The 12,759-nt window shown below is 31.2% G+C and overlaps 1 protein-coding gene across 1 annotated transcript in view; it reads right to left on the minus strand.

The window, feature by feature from the left end:
- LOC111405153 (6-phosphogluconate dehydrogenase, decarboxylating 1-like) overlaps window positions 1–1,754 on the minus strand; it is a 2,053-nt gene extending 299 nt beyond the window's left edge. Inside the window, exons 1-2 of the mRNA XM_023033919.1 lie at window positions 1,623–1,754; window positions 4–582 (exon numbers count right to left, since the gene is read on the minus strand). Coding sequence (XP_022889687.1) covers window positions 4–574 — 571 coding nt within the window. The 5' untranslated portion in view covers window positions 575–582; window positions 1,623–1,754. The remainder of the gene's footprint in view (window positions 1–3; window positions 583–1,622) is intronic.
- Window positions 1,755–12,759: the final 11,005 nt, after the last annotated feature.

Genomic DNA, 12,759 nt, shown 5'->3' on the forward strand with positions numbered 1-12,759 from the left:
CATTATGAATCATCTTAACGAAGTTGCCTGACCCTCCTTTGCCAATGTACGTAACACAGGGGCCGCTATCAGGAACTTGTGCAACAACCTTAAGAAGAATATCTTCGATGTACTTGTAAGCTTCAAATGAACCTCCAGGCATTAAAGAGGGTCCATGACGAGCACCCTCTTCACCACCAGAAACTCCCATTCCAAGATAAAGCAGACCCAATTCAGTAATTTGTTTCTCTCTCCTCTCAGTATTCTCATACCACTCGTTACCACCATCGATAATGCAGTCTCCTTTTTCCATGTAAACAGAAAGGGTTTTGATGGTCTGATCAACAGGGGCACCAGCCTTAACAAGCATAATTATGACACGCGGTTTTTGGATTGATTGAACGAAGGACTCAGGGTCATGGAAGCCATACACTGGAAGGTTGCCTTCCAATTTAGCTCTTTCTACAGTCTCATCAACTTTTGAAGTGGTTCGGTTGTAAATAGAAATAGGGAATCCTTTCTCTGCAATGTTAAGGGCCAGATTTTGGCCCATCACAGCAAGACCAGCAAGGCCAATTCTTGTTTGGGTCGTCATTATCTATCCTGTTCATCGTAAACTATTAGTAGCTTGATATATTTTTACTTTCAGAAACCAAATAGGAACTTGAAAAACAGCAGTATTGAAGAGCATGGGAGGAACAAACTGAAATTCATATGACAATGCAATACAAAGGCTAGTGACAGAGTCAAGAACTTCAAAGAATGTCAATTATCCCAAGCAATTTAAATGATTAAAGCTTCTCAATCAAGCGTGAAACTAATAAAATGATTGTGAAGCTTCTAATTCTTATTAGCAATGCTTGACTTCTCAAAATCAAACTCTTAAGTAATATGCAGCATTATAAGTTGCAATGTAAGATATGCCAGACTCTTTCTGAGGAAGAGTATAAATTTATCTACCGTCTACTCTCTTACTGAAATCGGTGGGAACAACAAATGAATAAAAGTGAGCTAATACTAACACTATGCTACGCACAAGATGATGGATCAATAGTCATTGCCCCAAATGCATAAACAAATGTCAGGATCCAAAGTAAAGATCGAAACAAAAGGCATAAACACAAAATACATCCAAAAAATGCGGCTGCTTGTTGCACAGTCCACAGATAAACATAAAGACTAATAAAAAAGATAAAAGTAGAGCATATTCCGATACAAAAGCATGATAAAAACCTAATAATAAACTGAAACAGGTTAAAAGATTCTCACTCCATTGTTTATTTAAATAGATAAATCCCAAATCTCTAACAAAAGAGCAACGGCTGTATGAAAGAATTCATATACAAAACTAGCGCGAAAAGTAAATTTCTGATCCAAGATAAAGAAAATTGAGATTATTATCAATATCTGCTTTTATTGAATATAGAAAGTTTTTAGACAACAAAAACTAATAGGCAAGGTATATGAGGCCATCAGCAGTATAAAAGTACAATAAAAAATCGAATTGAACAAGCATTTTGTCCACCATAATTCAGTTAAGACATACGCAATTGAACGAGAAAAACAGTATAATTCATACAGAAATTGAAATCCAACACTAAACCCTCTAAAGTACATTAAAAAATCGAATTTCCTACACTTACCTCTAAAGATTTCAGAATGGCGCACAAAGTTACAAACGGTGAAACCCAGACAAATTTTAAGATCTGGGCTATGAAGATCCAAAACAAATGTGCAGAATTGGCTGTAGTACGGGTATTTTGTGGGTGGGTTGGTGCCCCTCTCACGACCTTTAGGATTTTCTTGGAACTGTTTAAATTATTATCATTTTTTTTTTTTTTGCCCTACACGAAATGCTAGGGTGGGCACAGGTGGGTTCGGTTCGGTTCTAAAGAGAATCGAACAGAATCGAACTTTTCGGATATCTAGTAAATGGACCCGTCGGGTCCAAATATAATTATGGAATCGTTCGGGTTATGTTCCGTTCGGTTCTGTACTATAATTAAATTTTTTAACATTTATAACAACATTATATAAATGCAACTAATGATACATTCAATGATTTTGGAATGTGAGAAACTAGTAAATTAACTTGTTCAAATGATCGCTATGATCAAAGTTTCGGTTGGCGAAGGTCACAGCTTCGATCGAAGGTCACAGTGTCGGTTGATAATTGCATAGGTTTTGGAATATTAGCGAGGCTGCGAGAGTGAGTGCGAGAGTCGAGACAACGTTATGCACTTTAGTGTTGATGTTTAGGGTTATTTAGGAGATTTGATCTTGCTTAGCTAAGAAATGAAACAATAAAATGGGTAATTGGGCTAAAAATTAACAAATTAGAAATGAAACAAATCATTGGACCAAAAATTTGGATTCAGAAATCGTTAATTTGTTAATTTGTTTAGAAAAAATTAAAATTAAAATAATTTGATTTAATCAATATAAAAAAAATTAGAAAGATTCGGTTCTTATTCTATTTTTCGGTTCTTAGTCTAGAATCGAACCGTACCTATCGGTTCTCAATTCAGATACCCGTTCGGGTATTTAATTTGACAAGAACCTTCAGGTTCGGTTCGGGTTCGGTTCGGTCGGTAGTTCGGTCGGTTCGATTCGGGAGATTTGTCCAGCCCTACGAAATGCCATGTAAATTTTTTGAAAATTGATTTTTTGAAAAAAGTACCTTTTTAGTGTGATTAAATATTAAAAAAAAAAAGGTCAACAATTCATGTACAAAATTATTTTATTAGAAGAATGTATAACTAAATTTAACAAAAAAATAAATTTCAAAAAAATTTCCACCACAGATAGATGAACTGCATTTGATAAAATCAATACAAGTAAAAGAATAAAGAATATTAAATAATCAATAAGGATTAATTTCATTATTTTAAGAATCATGCTACAAGTACATTAAGTTTGACATTAAATTTTACATTGTATCATGTGGCGACATCACATTGGACAGTTTTTGAAAAAAACACACTTTCCCACCTACTCCATTTTTGAAAACAGTTGAAAATAATGGAGTGTCAAACTCCATATCAAACAAACAATTTACAAGAAGCCTTATTCTTATTTTAAACTTGTTAATAATTGAATATAAAAATTGACATGGTTATCTTCGGAATTCATGAATCCCTCATTTATTGAGAAAAAGATTTCGTTCATTTGCTCGAGTCTTGCGTAAAAAGTCCATGGCATCTCATTTTTTTGTCGTTAGAGAAAAAAGTAGATCTTACTCGTAAATGAAAAAGTCAAAAATGACGGTTGAAATAATGAAATAACGATCAAAAACTTGATTTTTAAGGTGAAAAATTGCTACCAAACGGGGGCTTTGATGTTGACTCCAATTAAATCCTTGTTTGTTGGTCATTAAACAAAAAAAGGATTTTTGAATAGTGTTTTAGTAGAATGTGTGGTTAAAATGTAGATAATTTTTTTAAATTTACGTGTAGAATATTTTATGGTGTGAATTTAATGTGAAAATAATTATGTAAAAATAAAAGTGTTTGAAAATAATGAGAAACAAATATGGGCTAAGACAATTACTAATTTTAAGCCTTGAAAATTTGATTTCCCTCAAATGCTGTATTAGATGATTGACTATTTTTTCTTTTTTTTTTTAATTGGGTATTTTATATAAAAGATCTGCATACAATACTTTTCAAATTATATATATACTCCCACTGACTTGCATTTTTTTCTTATTTGTCCTAAATTATATCTCGCTTTTCTTATTGAGTATAGTTGGCTTTTTAATTTTTTTAATTTGTCTTGTGGTTAACAAATATGAACCACTCTTCTTTAAAGTTTTAATCCACTATTCAGTGAAGAAGTACATTAGAAAAATGTAAGTAAAATGTACGGTTACAACTATATTAATTACATAATCTATGTAAAAATGGAAGTAAATTCATCTTTCTCGGACAGAGAGTCTGTAATTTTTTTTCCGTTGTGAGGATTACGACTCTCCCAAGTGTTGCACCTATACACCACTCCTAGTGGTATACATTTATAAATATATTTTTTAGATTTTTAAACATGCTTGGAAAGTGCGCATCAATGACCAACGAGTACATGTCAAACAAAAATGGTAAAAATATCGAGTACTACATGCAAAATTCACATTGGGTGTTCAATTGGTGCCTAGGCGCCAATAATTGCATCCCATGTACTCACTTTTAGACACATTCAAATCTGACGTTAAATATTTGATTTTGTCCATTTAGGTACTTCAACTTCTCAAGTCAATTGATCTCTAAATTTCAAATTCTTCTACTTTAGTCTTCAAACTTTTGGCATTTTAAATTCAGTCCTTGAAGTTTTCAAAGGGTCCAGATTGGTCTCTTAAATTCAAATTTTAACTATTCGGTCCTTCAACTTCTCAACAAGTCAAAATTGTTCCCCTAAAATTTCAAATGCTCCCACTTCAGTCTTCAAACTTTTGGCATTTTCAATTTTGTCCTTCAAGTTTCCAAAGTGTCCAAATTGGTCTCTTAAATTCGAATTTCACATATTTTGGTCTCAAACTTTTCAAGTGATAAATATGGCCTTCCAAAACTTATGGAATTTTCCAATTGAAATTCCAAGCCTAGCAATCAAGCCCTTGAGCTTCTCGAAAAGCATGCAAACTCCATTATTTTTCTCCAATTAAGTTTCACGTTCTTCTCTTGCTTGATTCAACTCCAAATTTAGGTTTTTACTTAAATACTAGTGGAATGCACGCGCAAAGTACGTGACATGATTTAGTTGACTATGTAATAGCGTAGGTATAGAAAAAATATTCGTATTAGTATTGAAAACAATTGATATACTAAGATGCAGTTTAAAATAGTACTGTAATGTGTAAACAAAGGGTGATTTGTACATTCGAAAGGCTAGATTTCATATACCATAGTTAAGTTACAAGCTACAGAAGTATCATGAAGGTGGATACATATCCTTTTTGAGTTCGAAATTCATCGAGGATTATTTGCGCAAAAGCAAAGCTACATTGTTGCACTAGTTGAATTTCATGGGATTTTACACAAATCAGTGCTACAAAATAAAACAAAGTTGTTCGTTGGTGGTGCAGTTTTATCATTTAGATGGAGATAGCAAATGAACAAAGCAAACTTTTAAGTTGTAGCATTGATATTGTCTGCAAAAAAGGGATGACGATAATTAGTCAAGCTTTCCTTTCTTTTTGACTTGATCAAAGCTGAAGGTAGCAAGGTAGCAATGTTCTTCTCAGCTTTTATGTTAAAAAGTACTGGCTCACTTGAAGTATGAAATAAAACTCATTTTGTAGATGGTGGTGATAGTTCCTGACTCTTAAAATTGTTGTTTACTTCAGCAATGAATAGGAAACTTTTGTCTTTCTCAGTTGCTTGTTCTATTGTATCAGTAATAGTAGGAAAATTATAGAGGACAAATATAATTTTATACTTGTACTGTGTAGTATTTGGCTCCAATTGTGCGATTTTGATGTAAAAAATGTTATTTATACGTATGTGTAGTTAAAAGTGTCATTGTTGGGGTATGATACTTGCACTTACTGATTTGGAACATTTCATTAAATTCTTAGCATTACACTTCAATAGTGTTTAGTAGGGTTACCAATTACACTTGCATTTAAGATTCAACTTTCATTTTCTAATTGTACTTTGACATTTGCCCTATGACAGTTGAGATTGAGTTTATTGAAAAGGAAGATTGAAATGCAATTGTGTAACTGACATTTTTCTAAATCCATTTGAATTATTTATATGTATGTTCAACCTTTCGCATTTGTTAAATTATTTACACAATTGTTAAGTTATTTCCGAAATACGTACTCAATTCATCCACCATTTTGGCCCAAGTTCCAATCCACCATATTATACATGAACAAATTCATACAAATAGCCCATTTGACAGTTTTTCATCACTATCAACAATTCAACAACATAAATTGGTAAGAACAATATGGATTCTACTCTTCAAGAATTTCTTGGGCTTTACGTTTCTTTGCAACAAAAGTATTCAAATTTTCCTTCATTTGAATTTAAACATTAGGAAGTCCCTTATGACACGCAGAGCCGGCTCTGAGATTTTTAGTACCCTGTGCGAGATTTTAAAATGACGCCCGCTTCAAGTAACTAAAACATATATTAAAAAAAAAAAATTCAATAATACTATTTCATTGCAAAAATATGATATTTAAATTTATTTATTTATTTTTACATACATGAACAAGAAAAACACAAATAAATCTCAAAAGCATATCTTGAACTTTATCAAAATTCATATGTCATCAACAAAGAACCATCCAAACCACTAAACTCTTTGTACAATTCCATATATATATACAGTGTAAAACTTGAAATATAACAAATCATGTAAAAGTATTTCTTCTCGCATTTTTATAAGCAAACTTACTAATTAAACTTTCTTAATCAATATTTTTTAGAAAGTCTTGCTTAACTCATTCAATCGTTCTTCTAACATGATTGATCACAAATAAGATTTTAATAACTTCGATTTCGAAAAACTTCTTCCAATAGATGCAACAATAACAAGAATTGTCGATAATATTCTATAAGGAATACATGTATTCAGAATGTACTCCAATCTTTTCAAATAAATCAATATATCAAAATCCGTTTTTATTTCTTTTGTTAAAAGATTTTGTAAAACTTTTAACTCTTGAAGTAAATCTTCGCATCAAGATTGCAAAAATTTACATGTCTTAAAACAATATCAAGATGATCACAACATGTAAAAAATGTGTTCTTCTTCTTCAAGATCCATTTGAATGATCTTAGCAATGTTTGGATTAGTTTCCTGTGGAAGTTGAAGATGGAAAACTGTTATTTATATGTATGTGTGGTTAAGAGTGTCATTGTTGGAGTATGATACTTGCACTTACTGATTTGGAACATTTCATCAAATTCTTAGCATTACACTTCAATAGTGTTTAGTAGGGCAACCAATTACACTTGCATTTAAGATTCAACTTTCATTTTCTAATTGTACATTGACATTTGCCCTATGACAATTGAGATTGAGCTTATTGAAGAGGAAGATTGAAATGCAATTGTGTAACTGACATTTTTTTAAATCCATTTGAATTATTTATATGTATGTTCAACCTTTCCCATTTGTTAAATTATTTATACAGCCCCTGTTTGTTTCTCATTTTTTCCCCATTAAAATGAAAAATATGACTGTTATCTATCACATCAAGCCATCAAATTTGAATTTCTATTTCTTGTGTGGGGGCCCATAACGACTATATTTTTCATTCTCATTTTTACAAAAATGGTAAACAAACGCCCCCACAATTTTTAAATTATTTCCGAAATACGTACTCAATTCATCCATCATTTTTGCGCAAGTTCCAATCCACCATATTATACATGAACAAATTCATATAAGTAGCTCATTTGACAGTTTTTCGTAGCTATCAACAAAAGTTGAACAGCTACAGTACTCTTCTTCTAGAATACATAATCAACTAAAATTTTTCTCAGTATTTTCTAAGTATACAGGGATGGACCCAGACCTTTAGTATTGTAGTGTCTAAATTTTAAAAATAATTTTTTTAATAAACAACATAGTATCAATGAAAATAAGTTTATATGTATTTTGACACTTTGAAAACGTCGTATAATTACATCATTATTAATATTATTAAATAAATTTTGCTACTTGTATAGTTTTGTTTATCATTTCATTGGCAAATGTTGAGCTAATATTGATTAAATTAAATTGAATATAGAAATTAAATGAATTGAAATAAAATTTAAATTTACTTCAGAAAGTAAATGAAATTCAAATTTAAAGCAAATATAATTCGAAAGTAATTCAAATTGCATTTAATCCGTAACGGTCCTAAAAAATTTACACCATATTTCATGTAAGATATCGAATGAAACGATATAAATTATATTGAAAAATTTATCGTGCAAAAATAATAATTAATTAAATTTTTTAAAACAAAAAACGAGTTAGACGTCTTTTTTGAGGCATACGTTTGATACATATTTAACTATTTTTGATATCCGTTTGGACCATTCGATATGAAAATAATGTAGTTTTTGAAACAAACTTTTACATGGCATAGACGATTTGTGGATTCAGATAGCACATGATCGCAAACGAATTTTTAAAGTTAGGATATTATCGAAATTCTCAAAATACTAGTTTCGAACGCCCTACTTTAACATGTCATGACTTTTGCTATAGTTGACCACTTCGCATGCCATTAATGAGTGAAAAATTAGGCCATGAGTACTTCGAAATGAAATTAAGAATGTAATATTTTGACTTCATTTGGTATCCCGCCGAGTGCATCAAAATAGATTGTAAAAAACAAAAACAAAAAAGGGGCAAAATTTTGTGAGGTCATTTGACCTCACATGATCCCATATGGGTTCGTCCCTCTCAGTATATGTTGATAATGCCCAACCTTTAAGTTTCACCATAGATTTTAATGCATATTTCAATGTTAAAATACTTTTCAAAGCTGTGAAATTGGTTGCTAGAAGAGTAGCGGCAGGTTTAAATAATTCCACAACTTCAGTTTGTCTTATTAAATTCAATATGTAGCGATGGTTGTATATGTATATGGTAAAATTTGATCATTAGCATAACTTTACAAACTTCATCTTGTCTACCAAACTCATACATAATTATGAGCTGCACATGGTGACAAAATTAATATTCAAACCTCTAGCTCAAGCAACCTACCAACAGCATGATTACAGTATTTTCATTCAACATATAGACAATTTATTTTGAACCCTCAAACAACACAACCCTAAATAACTTGCAAAATAATTTTGTGGTCTTTGTGGCATCTGAAGCATCATATATTTCAAGAAAACATTTTCTTTAAGACAATTCACTTTCATTGATGGTCCAACCATCAGCCATGATTGTTCAACCAACCACCTTAACATTTTTGGCCAACAATTAACTAGAAAGACTACGAAAATTTGGCCTTTTGCAGCCAAGATACCATGCAAGATATAGTCGGAATACAAAGAATTCATGGTGTTGAAACCAGTGGCGGATTTAAGGGCCGCCCTAGCTGAATTTGCCGGAGAGAATTTTTTATTTTTTTGTTGATAATAGATAAAAATTTTAGATTATATAACTAGTAGTTTATTTTATTTTCAAACCCCTCTTTTGCTTAGTTGGTTAAAGCTTGCATTTTTATATTACAAGTCTTGGGTTCGATTCCTTCCCATCCATTTCATTGTGCAAAATTTTTATTTTTACAATATTTACGAAAATTAATTCCCTAAGGAAAGGATTCGAAATTATAACTTCTAATTTGGATGATTGAAAGCTTAACCATCTTGACAATGGTTGAATTTTGAATCTAAATTTAACAAAATAATATATGTTAAGATTCTAGGCGAGTCAATGACTATTTTTTATTTTTTTTTGGTTGGTTTTTGTCGTTTCAAATATTTTTTACTTTAATAATTTATAAGATATGACTTATGAGTATTGAATTTTAATTTATATGTTATTTGAGAAATTATCTACTATGAATTGTGATATTAAAAATTAATTTGAATATTGTGAAATGTGAATATGTGATTTATGAAAATTGAAAATGAGAAATTGGGGAATTTATAATTTGTGATGAACTGGTGTTGAGAATTGGAAATTGAAACTTTAATTATATTTTAAAATTAATTTTAATTACATTTAATATTTGATTAACGTTCAATTCTCATACTGATTATGGAATGATTTTTTCAACTGGATCTCAATCTAGTTATTGTAGTGGTGTATCTAATCTCTCAACTATTTTTAGTCAAGCAAACGATTTGTTAAGCATTGATAACAGAAAGAAGTTTTACGTATTATGTAATTTATATTATTTTGGATTATATTGAAATATAATATGATATAAATATACGATTTTTACGTTTTAGTGTATTTACATATAGATCGAAGAATTTTTAATATTATTTTATTTAATATTAATAGACGATATCGCTATATGACCGTTGACTATCGATAGTCAACGGCCAACGATTAACGACCACCCTATTTGAGTTGAATTCCTAGATTCGCCCCTGGTTGAAACCAATGCAATAATCAATCATCCATTTTGATTTAGTAATATTGTACCTTTTTCATATAGTCTTGATGCACACTTTTAAGACCAAGTTGTTCATTGGGACCTGTTCATAGCATGAAATAAGAACTAATTCCTTTTGGGTATTATAAATTAATACCTCCCATCCTTTTTCTTTCATTTTTTTTCATTAACTATATCCTTTCTCTTGAATTTGGAGGAGAGATCTTGAACTTTCTCGTCATGCAAATCTATACACATTTGTTCTTCTACTTCTAGATGGTAAGAACAATATGGATTCTACTCTTCAAGATTTCTTGGGCTTTACGTTTCTTTGCAGCAAAAGTATTCAAATTTTCGTTCATTTGAATTTAAATATTAGGAAGTACCTTATGATACGAATCTCCATCACTTTATAAGTTTGCTAAATGCTAAATGCTGTTTAACTCGATTAGTATACCACTCACAATATGTTTATGAGCAATATTTGAGGATAACCAATTTCATTTTATTTCCATTATTACTATATTCAAAAATTTCTTTACGACGCTCCTGTTCTGGAAATTACTTCTTTCTCTTACACATTTTGGTAGAGATGAACTACGAGTACAGCCATCTACAAACTTACCGGCGATATAGTATATTCTCCTGTGGAAGACAATATTTGTGGATAAAGGGTTCGGAATTGCATCAGACAATTCGTTAGAACCTTCACTATCTCTCAATTTTCAGTAAATTCTCTCCAATCATTAATAGGGAGCATCACACAATGCTTTATACAGGCTTCAAACCGTTCCTAGAACGGTACTAAACTCTAGCTTTCAAACTTGTCAATCTAAGACTTCACCCTTCAGATACCCATCTTACAACTGGGGAAAGAATTCCATTGAAATCTATTCCCTCTTTTTGAGTAGAGCACTTGGCCAAAAGTCTAGCCTTGTACCTAATGTCATTCTCATCATTCCCTCTCCCCCTCCTCCCCCTTTTAATTTTAAAGATCCATTTATAGTCTATGACCCTTTTTCCTTCAGGTTGTTTCACCAAAATTCAAGTTTTATTCCTTTTAAGAGATTCCATCTCATCATGCATTTCAGCTAACCAATGCTTGGAATCCTTGCTACTTATAGCATCCTTAAAGGACTTAGATTCATTTTCAATGAACCCTTGAAAAGTCAGAAATTATGCTTTATCATGACACCTGACAGGAGATCTTATTTCCCTGTCTATCTCTAGCAAGAAATTTATCACTTAAGGGTGGATTTGCTCCCAAATCATTCTTAGTTTCATGTTCAGAACCTTCATCACTATGGGTCTCATTATTTTCATTTTGAATTTGAGCATCAAGTTGTTGAATTTCATCTTCAATCTGCACCATCTCAATTTCAATCTCCCTCTCTACATTTTTGTTCTGACTTAGATAGTCTAGGTTTTCCTCCTTTTTCAAACAAGGAAGATCATTCTCATTAATCACCACATTTCTGATTATAATGATCGTATACACTTTGGTTTCCCTTACCCATAGCTTATACCCTTTAACTCCTTCACCATAGCCCAAGAAGACACACTTGAGGGCCCTAAGTTCTAATTTTCCTTCAGACAGATGTGCAATGGCTGCACATCCAAAAATTCTCATATTACTATGACCAGTTAGTTTTCCAGTCCATACTCGTTCAGGAGTCTTAAATTGTATGACACTAGCAGGGCATCTATTAATTAAGTATTAGAAGGTTTTGCAACTTCCCCCAATAGTTTTGAAAGAACAGAACTTAAGAGCATATATCTAACTTTTTCAGGAATAATCCAATTCATTCTCTCAGTCAAGTCATGTTGTTGAGGAGTGTGTTTTACAATTCCGTGTCTCAATACGCCTTGCACTTTGCACAACTTATCAAATTCAAGGTTACAAAATTCTAAGTCATTATCTGTTCTTAGTACTTTAGTCATCTTCTCAGTTTGATTTTCAATCAAGATTTTCCATTCTTTGAAAACATTAAATGTGTCAGATGTTATTTTAGGAGAAAATTCCATTTTTTTTCTAGAGAAATCATCAATAATCAAAACGAAGTACTTAAAAATTAGTATGAGTAGGTACAAAGGCTAGTCCCCAAAGATCAGCATGCAAGTATTCAAATATTGACAAAAATTTATGCATTCCATGTAAGGGTAGCTATTATGCTTTTCTAAAATGTAGTAATCACAGAAACTAGGTTTCTCAATGTTTATCCTTTTTAAAGGCACTTTATTTTTTCAAAATCTATAATCCTTTGTCACTAATATGGCCTAATCTCTTGTGACTTATCATTTGGAACAAAAATTACTGTCGCAATAGAGTCAAGAAAAATTTGTGTTTGTAAAATTTAAAGTCCATGTCACTTGGGGGCTTCTATAATCAATTATGAGTCCCTCAAGATTTTAATGTATCCCTTATTGTTCATGATATGATATTTTAGGTCATCTAATCGAGCAAATGATTTATTAAGCATTGATAACACAAAAAAGTCTCACGTATCATTTATTTTATATTATTTCAGATTGCATTGTACTATATTTAATATAAATATACGATTTTTATGTTTTAGTGTATTTATATATAGATAGAATAGTTTTTAATATTATTTAATTTGATATTAATAAATGACATCACTATACGACCGTTAACTATTGATAGTCAACGACAAGGACCTCCCTAATTGGGTTGAAGTCCTAGATTTGTCTTTGTT

The sequence above is a fragment of the Olea europaea genome, chromosome 1 (assembly GCF_002742605.1).
Source record: "Olea europaea var. sylvestris chromosome 1, O_europaea_v1, whole genome shotgun sequence".
In the NCBI taxonomy this organism is placed as follows: domain Eukaryota; kingdom Viridiplantae; phylum Streptophyta; class Magnoliopsida; order Lamiales; family Oleaceae; genus Olea; species Olea europaea.